The sequence below is a fragment of the Anser brachyrhynchus genome (genome assembly GCF_964034855.1).
Source record: "Anser brachyrhynchus genome assembly, chromosome: 1".
Lineage (NCBI taxonomy): Eukaryota > Metazoa > Chordata > Aves > Anseriformes > Anatidae > Anser > Anser brachyrhynchus.
In genome coordinates this window covers 128,055,582-128,069,605 of record NC_137694.1, presented here as the reverse complement: position 1 = coordinate 128,069,605, position 14,024 = coordinate 128,055,582, and the positions used below count along the sequence as shown (strand labels likewise).

General features: G+C 39.0%; 1 protein-coding gene across 2 annotated transcripts in view; it reads left to right on the top strand.

The window, feature by feature from the left end:
- The window catches only part of PHEX (phosphate regulating endopeptidase X-linked), a 102,539-nt gene extending 90,203 nt beyond the window's left edge, over positions 1 to 12,336 (top strand). For both annotated transcript variants that reach the window (XM_080556250.1, XM_080556249.1), the window contains 4 exons: positions 2,759 to 2,824; positions 2,950 to 3,054; positions 4,622 to 4,698; positions 8,209 to 12,336. In XM_080556250.1, coding sequence (XP_080412376.1) covers positions 2,759 to 2,824; positions 2,950 to 3,054; positions 4,622 to 4,698; positions 8,209 to 8,311 — 351 coding nt within the window. In that variant the 3' untranslated portion in view covers positions 8,312 to 12,336. The remainder of the gene's footprint in view (positions 1 to 2,758; positions 2,825 to 2,949; positions 3,055 to 4,621; positions 4,699 to 8,208) is intronic.
- The last annotated feature ends 1,688 nt before the right edge of the window (positions 12,337 to 14,024 follow it).

Sequence of the window (14,024 nt, the reverse complement as noted above, 5' to 3'; positions counted from 1 at the left end):
TATCATATTGGAAACAGAAGAAGAGGATGGAGCCACTCAGCAGGGCTGGTCAATTACCGTGAGCATGTTAAATGTCTTCTGAAGGTGAGGTCAGTAATGAAATCTGAGCAGCCACTGTTTTTAAAAAGAAGAATATAATAACATGTTTTGTGCATTCCTTTAGCAATTATACTTGATATTTATTACAGCCGTGAAAACAGATGCATGAACCCTACTTTATTTCACATTCAACTCTTGCTATTTTTTCCATATGTGCACACAGACCGAATTTGTATCCCAAATGAAGGGAGTATGATAGCAGTAGCTCATAGAAAACAACTGAGAAAGAAAGTGCAAGGCAATTGTTTCTGTTTCATTGTCTATCAGAGCTATAGGCTTCTCTGAAAATGTGTACTTTATGTAAGTGTCCCAAACAGAGAATAAATAGGATAAAACCCAGGTCTTCAAAAGTCAATAGCTAAAATTCTGGTGATGTTGGCCAGGACATGATTTTAATCTTAATATTCAGGACAAAACACATACCCAACCCCCTACTCAATTTCGCCACCTCTACTTACCTTTTTAGAAGCAGAATTACAATAAATTCTTTGCCTTTCTAGAACAGAGAAGTTGCATTGAATGCTTAGCAATAATTGCAATACTTTCTTCAGGCTGTTTATATTTGTCTCAGAGATAACAAGACCATATTGTAGTCCAATCTGAAGTTCAACAATTCAGATATAAAGTAATTCATACAAAGTAATTTGCAAATACCAATTCTCAGGCTTGTTCCTGAATGTCTATAGGACAAGAACTATCAATACAAAAATGTCACTTACGGAAGGTCATTAAAACCTTCCCTAAGAAACAAACAGAGTCATTCCAATGTTCCCGCCAATGGTTCCACCATCCACTTTACTTTCTATGGTGTCTCTTGAAATGGGGTAGATCTGAGTTATCCCTTCCAGTACAGTTACCATCTTTGAAGCTGGTGGATGGGCTTATGAAGAGATCCTGTTATCTGCAGCCTTGTCATGTGAGGCTTTTGCCTTCTATTTCTGTGGGATAACCTAAAGCACTATTTAGAGGATAGAAGAATAATCTTAGTATTTTCTGATGTATTTCATAGCTTCTGTATGAAGAGCTATGCATGCAAAGAGCTTTTTCTTCCCCTGTCGTTTACATCAATATTCATACATTCTGCAGGTATTTTTATTCCTGTACGAATATTTTACATGGATCAAGAAACCTATTTACTCTTCCTCTTTCTCATTTAGTTTACAATAAAAATGTCTCCAGAAAAGCAAGGTAATGAAAGAAAAAGTGTATATAGAAATAGCTTCAGCTTCAACTGATCAAACAAAGGGCTTATCGTGGTCTCTGAGCCCTGTCATGACCTGTCTGCACCCACTAGTCTCAGATACCTGACCCAGAGCTTCCTGAGATCAGCGGAAGGACTTCTTCCACTTATTAAAATGACCTATGGCTCACATGCCACTGCAAGCTTACTCTCATTTCATTCTCTAAATCAGTCTACTTCACAAGATAACCACAAGTAAAATGTGTGAAGATGTAGGCCGGAAAAAAAAGCCAGTCAATACATATGGATGTTCCCTGGTGTCCCAGCAACTTTTCTCCTGACAACCTCCCTCCTATCTCCATCTCTGGCCTTCTGAAGGGAGGAAGGACAGGTAGGAAAGGGTCTGCTCTTTCCTCTACTGCTCCCATTTCTCCTTGCTACGCCCTTGCTAGGTGTCAAGCAAGATTCCTTGGGTCTGACCTGGGTGCTCATCTACACTGAGTGGTGGGACTGTGTGCATGTGCCTGTGTATCTCCTGAGCCCTTTTACCTTTTCTACCCCATTTTTTCCTTTTATACCAACCTGAAAATAAAGTGGGTCCTGAACCCAGACCCTCCTATGCTCATCCGCCACACCATGGGAGAGCATGGCATTGGAAGATTTGCCAGTCAGCATTGGTCTTCAGAGCTCAGCACAAAACTGTGCTCATTACATTGTTCATTTTAGGCATAACAGAGAGTAAAACTGCTTAATTACAAATACCGTCTGGTAGCACTAAGACCCTATCAGCTGGGTGATCAGAGATAACGCTGTACTTGCAGAAATGAGGATTTCTCCATGATGATATTGCACTTTGTAATACCAGGAGACTGGCTTTTTCAGAAACTTCTGATAGCACTGCTTCTCACAACATATTCTTGTTTCCATCGCTCTTGCTCTTGTAATCAATATTGGGGAAAAGCAACATGAATCTCCTTCACAGATATTTTTAGAGCACTGAATATACTATCAATTTCAATTCTGTCTCTGACGGTTATTTTTAATTATGCTCTTCTATGTTTTGACTTAAAAGTCATTTTAGCATCCCAGGAGTATATAAAGAGTTATGTAGAGAAACAAATATAAGCTTTTGGATAAAAGTTTACAAAGGGGGCTGCTGGATCTCACATGTAACCAGAGAAAAACAATCTTCAGGGGAAAATTATTGATTCTCAGATCAAAGATCAGGGACAGGATTTTTGAGTGCATTTTATCTACTACATTTTCGGCTACAAAGATCTAGGCAAAGAGCCAGGATAACAGAGGATTATTTACTGACAGTTTTCACAATGAAAACCAGTTTTCTTAACCAGAGATATGATGGTTGAAATTGGATGAGGTTGTTCTTGCCTTCCTTTATTTTTTTCCCTGTCCCTTGAAGTTGATCAAGAAGGAAGTTCAGAAACAGGTCAAATGACTGAAGTGCTTTCATTCTGCCAGGTGAATGGCAAGAGGACTTTGGCAGAAAACATTGCAGATAATGGAGGTTTGCGAGAGGCTTTCAGAGTAAGTATACGAAAAATGTCTGGAACATGGTATTACTAAAAAAAAAAAAGAGAGTGAGAGAGAGAAAGACAGTTGTGTTTAGGTTCCATGTCACTGAAAGACACTTTTTATCTCTTTCTTATCAGGCATACAGGAGATGGGTTAGAGAAAAGAGAGGAGGAGAAGAAGAACCTTTACTGCCAGGCCTTAACTTCACACACAACCAGCTTTTCTTTCTGAGCTATGCCCATGTGAGTAATATGAATGTGTTTTGAGTCTCCATCTATTGACCTGCACAAGGTACAGTGCAGAGATGAGGCTGCTTTGTTTCAACAATCTATAGCAACCAAATCCATACTTTTAATTATATAAACAGAGACTTATTTTCACAAGACTATTATTTCTTTTCTCTTCATTCTCATTCACCTATCCATGGTACCAGAAATGCTGAAGTTATTCTTTTTTTTTTTTTTGCACAGTGTTCTCGCAGCAGCTTGCTTTCTTCTTGCTGCTTCCATCCACTGCAAAACTTGTCTTGCACATATTGATTCTATAACCTCTTTCTATGTTCGCATCCCAGTTTTCTGGTGCTTAAAGTGTGCAGAATTTTATGACTGTTTTCCACCTGCAGTTTATCCACCACAAACTCCTGTTGCAAATATACCACCACCATTTGTTACTGAGCAGATTGTTCAGTGAAACTAAGCAGTGGTGAAGAAAATATTTGCTTCTTTTTTTCTCACCTTTGTTTGCTGTACATTGGACACCCTGTAGTAAAACTTTGATAGAAGATGTGAGTTTTTGTAAAAAACAAGGGAGAGAATCAGAAATGATTTATTTGTATAAAAGACCTGGGCAAACTCCCTATATGAGGAGTAAAAGTAGAGCTATAAAATTGCATCAGCCACCTGAAGGAATGAATCATCGAAAATTGAACAAACAGGACCCAGTGCAACCAACGTTGGTTTTAAACCTACCCTGGCACTTCTCTGCCAAGGGTACAGGTAGCAGTGTAGCAGTGTACAGGTCTATGACCACTTAAGTTTGACAATATTAACTGATGAAAAGATTGCATTTTGGTAGTTTATACTGAAGCACATGTATTTTATATGTGGTCTGGCTTAAAGGATTTTGATAGAAAATATTCAACACGGGCTTAGGTAAGGTAAGGACTGACAGATTGAGGTTTTTCATGCAATGGATACAGCATAAGAGGGATTACTCAGTTGTGCAAATATTCTCTCTACTCTGTTTTGTGGTCAGTTACAATTGGGCCAAGCATTGTGTTAGGAATAGTGAATTGGGGAACACTAATGGAAACTTGAAAAATGTTTCATTTCAAAAGAAACTGCCTTTCCAATGTGGAACGAATGTAAGGTAATACAGCTGCAATTTTAGAGATGGGAGACATCATTATATGTACCTTTTACACATTACATAGCTTTGAGACCAAGAAATATCCTTGGTAATTATTAAGGTGTGAGATGCTCCAGCACAAGCTGAAAATCAAACTACAATTATAGAGCATATCAAACAAAGAACTGGTAAAGCGGCTATGATTAGATGAAGGGAATGAGTGGGTGGAGAAAAACAGCAGGTGGGGACTGGATCCATTAAGGGATTTCAAAAAACAGGAGAATATATCAGGAGAACGCTGCAAGCTAGCAAAGGTGAAACCAAATAGGAGTTAGAGGTGTCTTTCCATTTTGTACATTCTATACGTAACAAGCATCTTAAGAACTGTGATGTTACATTCTACTTTAACTTGCAAGGTCATTCCAAACGATGTGCCTATTTCTTCTTTTTATCTTTTGTTAGGTAAGATGCAACTCCTTTAGATCAGAATCTGCAAGAGAACAAATATATGCTGGAGCTCACAGCCCTCCTATGTTCAGGTAGTATAAATAATATATTTACTTAGTATACATTCAGAATCATCACTGCAGCAGTCAAGAGCAGAAATTTAGCATATTAAGAGAAGTTAAGAAAAAAACACAAAATTTGCCTATGGTCTTGGCCTAGATTCAAAGTCAAGTGTTCTTATTAGCTTATATTCTGCTGTTACAAATGCTCTTCTGTAAAAATGACGGACTTGCATCTACCCTCAAAAGCAGTTGAACCAGAACATACTGTGATCCTTGTGATGTTCTATAATCAAGACCTGAGTATATGAAATGTCTCATCTGTCATTTTTTTTTTCTTTTTCCTATGACAATCTAGTTTGGAAAACAATGAATATTAGGAGGGTCCTTGATTCAAACTGCCTGAGTTCATTAAAGCTTTAAAGAGAGTGCCTTGAATTATACTAATAGTGAACAGGTAGAAAAGCAAAGCAAAACATGCCACATCGGTTCAGTTCAAGACTGAACTCTTCAGTTGACCTCCAAGACACAATTCTTAAAGGAACTGTGGTAGTCCAGCCATAACAGCATGTCCACCTCTTTGCCCAAGAGGCCTCTGCCAGGCTCTCTTAACCACTGAACATCAAGAAGGAGAGACTGGAAAAGGAGGAAGGTTTAAAGACTATGTAAGAATTAAGAAGCCGATGTTTATTTCTCTGTATCTCCACAGAGTCTGCATAACCAAGGGCAATTTTTGTTTCTTCTGGGATTCATGCCATTTGCATTTACTTCACCAAGAATTGTGTATTTGCTCTCAGTCAGGTTATCTTATGGTGTTTCCTACCACTTTCTATTGACTAAAGAGGAAGCTGGGATTTTCCTTGGCTAAATTTAGGTGTTATGAGCTCCCTTTGCCTCATATCTATCTCTCTTGATAAAGGAAAAATAGCAACACTGTCTTCACAGGGGAGCTGTGAGGTTGCTTCATGGACCAAAGGGTACAGGTACTCTGACATATTCCCTGGACATAGCCATACCAAATCTGGACATATAAACACAGTATGCATAGCACACCTTGGGGTACTTATAACCAGAATGAGTTAAGAAATAATGGAGCTGGAAAGATTATAGCGCAAATGTAATGTAAGCTAACAATGCAGATGAATATGCCTGGTCTTGGTAGATTTCTGCACTCTGCACTTAAACGTGCAGTAGCATACCTTAGCAATACTTGCCACATCAGCTTGAGTAAAACAACTATGATATACAAATTTACATGCCTTTTAACAATTGAAAAATACTTTATGACAATGAAGACTGCAGTATCCACCTGATCTTCAGCCTACAGAGTGATATTTTTTATAACTCACACGTCAGATTTTGATAAAAACAACCATTTCTTGGCTTTAAAAGTCCTCAGATTTACCTTTCTCTATGTACAAAATCATCACATTGCTACATTTCTATGAGAAGGTGCAAAACACAAAATATGCAGAGAAACCTAAGGATAATGCATTCATGAGGAAAAACTCTTATTGAGCTGAAGGAATCAGGTTATGGAAGACAATTACAGAGAAGATTAGATGAATTTTGAGTCTAGAAAATATAGACAAATCTTTCTCTTAGTTTTTATGTGAGATAGCCAGAACAATCTTCTGTTTCAGAACTTAAGAGAAATTTTGGTTTGTCTCTTCTTCCATGTCATATCAACTGGAATAATATTATGTTTCCCCCAGCTTTGTTTCATTTATGTCCCAAGACCATTATGATTATAGCAGCAATGTAGCTACTTTCCAAAATGACAGTACTTGCTATCCAGACATCCCAAACAGACTTTTCTAAGTAATTATAAAAAGTAATCATAAAATAATAAAAATGAAAAACACACATCTTGAGCATAGGTGTGTGCATCTGAGCTAGTCACCCCCAGTTCTCTTCTCAGTCAAAAAAGAATAGGTATTTTGAATGCGTATCATATCATTCTGTAAATAAATAAGCTGGATTACTTCAACTCTGCAAGTACGCCTTTCTATTGACAGTCAAGAGAGCCCATGGTGACCCATTCAAGGGAAGGTGTCTCTGCTGTAGGTCAGTGATTTGAAATCCAGACAGCCCATTCTGATTCCACAGTTAACATGGCAATGTCAAACCGTACATAGAAAAGTCATATTAATGGACACATAAAGATCTCTTGCTGACTAGATTCTGGTTTTATTTAAGTGGCAGATCTTCCGTATTAGCATGGGAGTTCACTTATTTTGAATGCCGATTTCAAAGTGAACTCCCCGGTGTGGCAGGCAGAATGCCCGCCAACGTAAGTAGCAATCCAGCATGACCAGCTCTTTCTGTTCCAGCACCTGAGTAGGTATTTGTGATGTTTCTATGGTAAAGCTGTATATCTTATTTGAAGCCCAACAACATTTTGTAATTCTCCCTACAAAACTGACCTTTAGATATTTTTGCACCAGCTGACTGCAAATTCTCTTACCCACAGAAAGTCTAATCAATGTAATAAGAATGTTTTCTACCATGCTGAGCTATGCTGAGAAGCTGATTGCCTGCAATGGAGAAAAATGTCTTCCCACTGCATAAGAAGGAGGGCAGAAAGACACACAATTAATATCTCAGTAGATACCTTTCTGCTTTTAACTCAGGCTGCTGTTTACTTTAATACCATTTCAAATTTCAGGTTAGTAAACTCCAAGATGCTTAAAAGCATAGGAAAAATCTGCAAACAACACAATTCCAATCTAGCAATGGTAAAATAATCATTTCTGACAGGATGAAATAGTACAGACATGGAAGAAGAAACCAAAGATGACTGCACACAGGAGCTCTTCCCGTGTACCTGAAGGTGCCGGTCTAGGATTCAAACACAGTGTCTAGCTTGTGTGAGGAGGAGAAGTGCTGCTTTTTCACTATCATGCCATCTGGGGTGGAAGCAAGAGAGCTTGGGAGTTGGTCAGGTCAGAAGCTTCAGAAAATGGATTTCCAAAATATCGAAAGGGCTGGGATGCCCAAGGTTGAGCTGGCTGAGAGGCTCAGTCTGTCACCCCAGCTTCAGGCTGCAAAGTCTTGGGGAGGTGGCTTGTGTGTGTGGGTAGGGGGTGTTGTTATGGGAACCTGGTTGGCATGAGCCAAATCAAACCACTTCCAGCACAACCCCTGTGTGTGCTTACACACTGCTGTGTGCTGGGCTGCAGCAGTTTGGCAGCTGCTGGAAGAAGGGTTCCACCACACAAGGCTACTGCTGACGTCCCCCCACCTTTCCTGCCAAGGCTCAGACTGGAAAATCTTTCTGAATGACATGGTATCTGCTAAAAAGCAATTGTTTTCAGTTGAATTTCTAGCAAAGTATGACGTTTCTCAAAGCATTGAATGAAACAAGATTGTCTTCACATTAGCTTTAAATGGGAGTGTTTCTCCTGAACTTTTTATTTCTGGAGAAATGACAAGGGAAGCCTGAAAATTCAACCCGAAGTGAATATGTTGAAACACTCACAGGTCTGTGATGTTTGACAGAATATAACCTGCCTATTGAGAACTTTTCTTTTCTCTTTGCAGAGTTATTGGTGCCATGAGCAACTTTGAAGAGTTCCGTAAGGCTTTCAGCTGCCCAGTAAATACGAATATGAACCGAGGGGCAGAATCCTGCCGGCTGTGGTAGACATCCCACACAGGTCTTTTGTCAACAGGGGTCTACAATGTGAACTGCTGCATCTGAGCTCATGCCCACCACTAGAGTTTCAGAATAACGTTCTGCAATCTGGAGAGGTGTTACTTCTAATGCATCCATATGGATGAACTATATGGACACTCCTTTTATCCATAAAACTCCTGTTCATCTGCAGTTGCATTGCCATTGATGGGTAACTGCCATTATCAATTCTAATTCCTGTTTTATATGTGAGCAAGAGGTAAATGCTAAAATCCAGTTTTAATCTATTGCTCTGCAGGGGTGCTATGCAGAATGCTCCCATACAAAATTTGTTCTTTTTGGATGAAGAAATTCATGAGACCTACTATAAAGCCAGCTCTGATCTGCTGTGTGATACAGCATTTTCATAACTTAAACTGTCACTGCCCAGCACGCCATAAATGATGTTGCATGATGTAAAGGCACAAGACTTTATATAAATTTGGTTTAATATGCCAGATTAGTGCCTTAGGTTTTGGAAGAGCTTCAAGCTGAGAAAGCACCTCATGGTTTCCATCTGCTAGGACTAAATAGAAAGGATACTTGTCAGATCCTGTCCTTTTCTAATTTTAGAACAGCTTATGACAAAAATCAATGTATGGTGAAAAAACAGAGGCTTGCAGAGGGATTTCCCAGCATCATGATACCCAGATTTATTACAGCACTTATTCCTGTTTAAAGTGTGGGCAGTTTTTTTCCCCATGGGCTGAATTTTATGTTGTGCTGAAGATGGTTTCACCTACATTTATTTTTAAGCCTGAAATACTACAGCAGTTTTAATTTTAGTATGTGTTAGTGTCTGAGATTTACAGAAGAATATAAGTAGTGTACATGTTTGTCCTCATGTTCTGAACAGGGCAAGATTACCTGTAGTTTTAAGGAAAGAAGAACATGTGACTGAAAAACAGAGTGCCAGCAGCATTTGACTTCTCTGGGTCAAAAGATCTGTTTAGAAGTAGAGGACTTTTAAATGCAGCATATACACAGGCCAGTTGAGTTTTTTATCTGATTTCTAACGATATTAAATAAAAATAAAATAAAAATTAGTAGCAGAAAATATTTAACACAAAATTATTAGTAAAGGGGGAAGAAAACTAAGATAGCCCTTTCTTCCCTAACAGAAAGATACATATTTAACTGGTATTTATTTATACCCTGTGCATTAATTCATTTTTGGATTGTGGAATCATTTCAAATGGAGAGAGAGCTTCTTTACATTGATTTAATTACTGCAAATCTATATGTCTGTGTATATATTATATATATATATACAAAAAATATAGATTCTTCTATTAATTTTTTTAAGTTTTATTTTATCAGTATATAAATATTAGTAAGATACATTTTTTTACAAGGATTGATCAAATATTTTCTAACAGTCAAGGTGGATGAAGGTTCAACTAAGGCTAAGTTTTTGCAAATGGGGTTAGTTTCCTATGTTTCTTTATAAAGAAGGGAGACATTATGGAAACATACTTCATAAAAGAAAATAGATCCTCAAACTACCTTTCAGAGTGAAGGAACTAAACTTAAGTCATTCCTAAACTTAAGTCATTGTTGCCACAATCAGAAAATTATGTTTTAGGGGCTAGGATTTTCTTTTAATTTTCCCCTGAAGAAAATCAATTTTTTTCTTAAGAGCAAACGCACTTTTCTTCCTTTGAGCCAGCTCTTAGTTCTATGGAACATAGTTTATTTTTTGAGATGACACTAACATTTTTATTTTTTTCCTGGAGATATTTTTCACACAAACTATTTAGATGACAGTATTTTCATAAGAACTTTCCTCAGACAAGTAGGAATGGCTCTTGAGCAAAATGGCTCTTGAGCACAGGGTTTGCCTACTAATGGGAAAGTTCCTCAACAAATTGAGTGCTGTCCTGATTTCATTCCTGTTCTCATACAAGTACTGAGACAACTTGATGTTGGCTGTTTTGGATCAACAGCACAAAGTTCAGGGGTGAAATCCTGGCCTCATTAAAGGTAGTACCAATACGGTCATTGTCCTCAAAGAAGTCAGAACAGCGACTCAAACACTTATCTAAACTTTCTAAATTACTGGCCTAGGCAAGAATGTTTTCACAACAGTCAGCTTGGCGTTTTCTAATTTTATCTCTTGGGTCAGAGATGCATTTGAAAGAATTTCTCTCTCATGGCTATTTTCCAGTGGGACAGATCCTGCCATTTTGTATTTTTTTTTGGGGGGGGGTCTAACTCTGTACTGGATAGTGATTTCTTCTAAAATGCCTTATGTCACACTTGCTAGGCTCAGGGCTTTCATGTTTAATACCAAAGACTTTTGAACTGTGCCATGGATGTTCCCAATATCACAGCTACCACTGCGAAACCATCTCATCCTTGCTAGGGCAGGCACCCGTCTCCTACAGAGGGCAGCGGGACAGGTCCCGGGCTGGGGGCATTGCAGGGAGGTGTGGGGCTTGTGGACAATGCACTGGAAGGAACGAAGAGGGGGCATGGCCAGATTTTGGACCCCACTTTTAGAAGTTGAGAAGAGGCCTATGTACTGCCAGGAAAACCAGAAGTCCTTGCTGCTGACATGCACGTTCATCAGTAGTATCCGAGTCTGGGCAATCTTGCTGTTGACTCAGGTGTTTGCTGCCTTGGGCTTAGGTCTTGCATACGGCAGCATGCACAGCTTTGTGTTAGCACAAGGAGCCAGTCCCACCTTACCTGCCTGCTTCCTACCTCCAACCAACCGAAGAGCTGATTGCACAATTTACAATTCACTTTGGAATCAGCTATTTAGGTGCCAGGTGGAAGGCAAAGCAGAAGGTAACTAAGCACATTCATAAAATTTGGTCACCTAAGCTAGCTAGAAAAATGGTGATGATATGCGAGGTCCCTTCACATTGCCTCTATTTTAACAGATTCCCTGGCCCTGCTTTGTTTTCACACTGTGCCTCCCTGGTCTGTGCTAGTAATGTCTTGCTGTATTACTATCAGGTTCACTTACTGCATCTATGCAAACAGTTCCTTCATCATATATGTTTTACTCCTAGAACTTCTATATTGATATATTTTTTTTTAATTGCCAGTAATTATTGCAACACTCTTTTTGCCTTAAGCACATTGTAAAATGTTTCCTTCTCTTGGGTCAGTAATCTTCTTATCTTCCAGTGGTCAGGAGGGGAAAGATATGAAAAAAAAGCAACACATTTTACCTGTGTGAATTTGAAGAGATTTTCTCTACTGTATAGACATAGAGAAATAACCCCTACTCCTGTCCCATGTCCCCTTCTTCTGGTCCTGAAACTATGCAAACTTTTTTTTTTTCCCCTGACCCTGAGAAAGCCATAATACCACCTTGTACACTGTGAGTATTTCTGCTGATCCTGTTGTGAAAGAGTAGCTTTACACGAGTGGCTCTCTGAAAAGGCAGTTGTGCTACTCACCTATGTAAACCACTTAGGTATGTCAATGATGTCTAGGCTGGGGCCTGATGCTAAAGGACCAAAAAAACCCAGCTGCATTATAAAGCTCTGCCTTGAGCCTCGTGCAAGGGGACTTCAGCATTCTTCACATAAGAATGCTATCATGACACTAAATGTTTGAAGCATTTATGAAATAAACAGGTGGTTTTATGTGTAACTTTTTCCTGAGTATTATTCACAAATTACAGCATAGAAGTCTGTCTTACAGCAATGTAATATATATATCTGTCTCCAAATAAATATTAAAAACCTGACGACTCAAGAGACAAAACCTTAGTGAGTTAAAAGGTCTTTTGTGTTTGTGTCTTTTTAATCTGGATTTTTATTTCTCTCTATTCTACTTCTTAATTTTCCTTCTTGTATGGTAAGTTAACAGAGTATTTCAAAGACAATTGTGTTAGCCAATAAGAGCCAAAGTGATGAAGAATTTTTGTATGCATGCACTATGGCAGAATCTGGTTGTCCTGTAACTGTCCAACTCTGCAATGTTACTTCTGTAATATATAGTCTTTATAAAATGTAATAAAGAGCATAATGACATGGCCCCAGGTTCTCAAGGCTACCGTTATTGTTTGACAGCGAAAGAAGGGCCATCTCCAGCCAGAGTTTATTAAGCTCCACTTGCCCCTGCTAATCCGCTGGAGGCGATTAAAATAAACATAGGACAAGCTACTGTGGATGAGGGATGGATGGTGCAGAAACTGCGGAGGGGGGAAGGCAGAAGAACTGCCCCAATGTGAAGCCTCTGAGTCATAACAAGGGGTGGGAGAACAGCTACCTGTGTACCTAAAAGTAATGTTTGTGCGGCAGAAGATGAATGAGCAGAGCAAATGTTGGGGTGGGAGCGTGAAACCAGCCTCGGCATGAGGGAAATATTTTGCTCAACTCTCGCGGGATTTGCTGAGCTTGTCTCTGTCTTGGAAAGAGGCTTTAACAGTGGCTGCACATCACCCTGAGGAATTCAGGGTTTATCTGCTACAGCAAGAGCCTGCCTCACTGATCAGACAATTTAATCCCATTTAAAAAGTAATATATATTAAAAAAAAAAAAAGAAATTAAAGATTCCCTAGGGACTCTCCAACACAGCGCCATGTTTTATTAAATATAACATCAAAGCTGGAAGTTACTGAGAATCAAGATAATGTGTTACACTAATTTGTCATCAAAGAAACAGATATAATGATATGATTTTAATCATCCATAAGCATCACAGCTGAAAGAGCTTTATGTACAAGGTTAGACAAATACACAGATGCATATATTAACTGTGGGTGTGAACCTAAATGCAGATTTTCAAAAATGTACCTAAAAAATGTATCACATCCCTATCTAGGCTTTGAACCCGTGAAAAGTGACCTATTTAAAAAAGCCTGGGGATTTCAAAAGGTTTTTTTTTTTTTTTATTTCTACCACAAAGTTTACTCAGGATATCAACACTTCTTTGAATAATGATAGTGTTGGTTGTTTTGCATGGCCAATGTATAGTGCCCTTCTGAAATGTGAGTAGCAGAGATTTTGGTACAGGAACCTGAAAAAATATGATGTCACATTCTCTTGCTTCAACACTAGGAAAGTATTTGTGTAAAACCACCGGCAACAAAAATCTCATATACAGCAAATATGGAAAATAAATATATGTCACTGCATGCAATTGAAAATATCGAAATATCACTCTTGCAGAAGAAGCAGCTGACCCACCAGAGCTGGGAAATGGTACACAAACTTGCCGGATCATTCCTGCTGGGAGAAAAATGGGAGTGCAGGAGCCCTGCTGGCCTTTGTGACTGGGCTCTGGGGCATGCATACGTGGGTGTTGCAGCTCAGTACCTGGGTGGGGGGTAAGCACCGCATTGGCTGGAACTCGCTGCATCGTCCAGGAGACTGGATGGGCTGTCTGATGGTTCTAGGGGATCTGTAATTCTGCCACTGCCTCCTACTTTCCTGCATCCTTTTTGTCCCCCAAACACATATAACAGGCTTATAAATTAATCAATTTATATCATATCATGGCATTTTAAAGGAAAATATGGTGCCTTTATAGGTCGATGCTGCAAAGCAATGCAGCGCCACTGCATTTTAAAGAAACTGGCATGTTTTGTGTCTGCTCTTGATTAGACACTTAAAATCAAAGCATATGCTTGCATGTCATTCTGCTAGAGTGGGATTTCAGTGGTTTGCACTGGAGAGGGAAGAGCACCATACAGTGTGACCTCTGAATAGTATGATGAAGA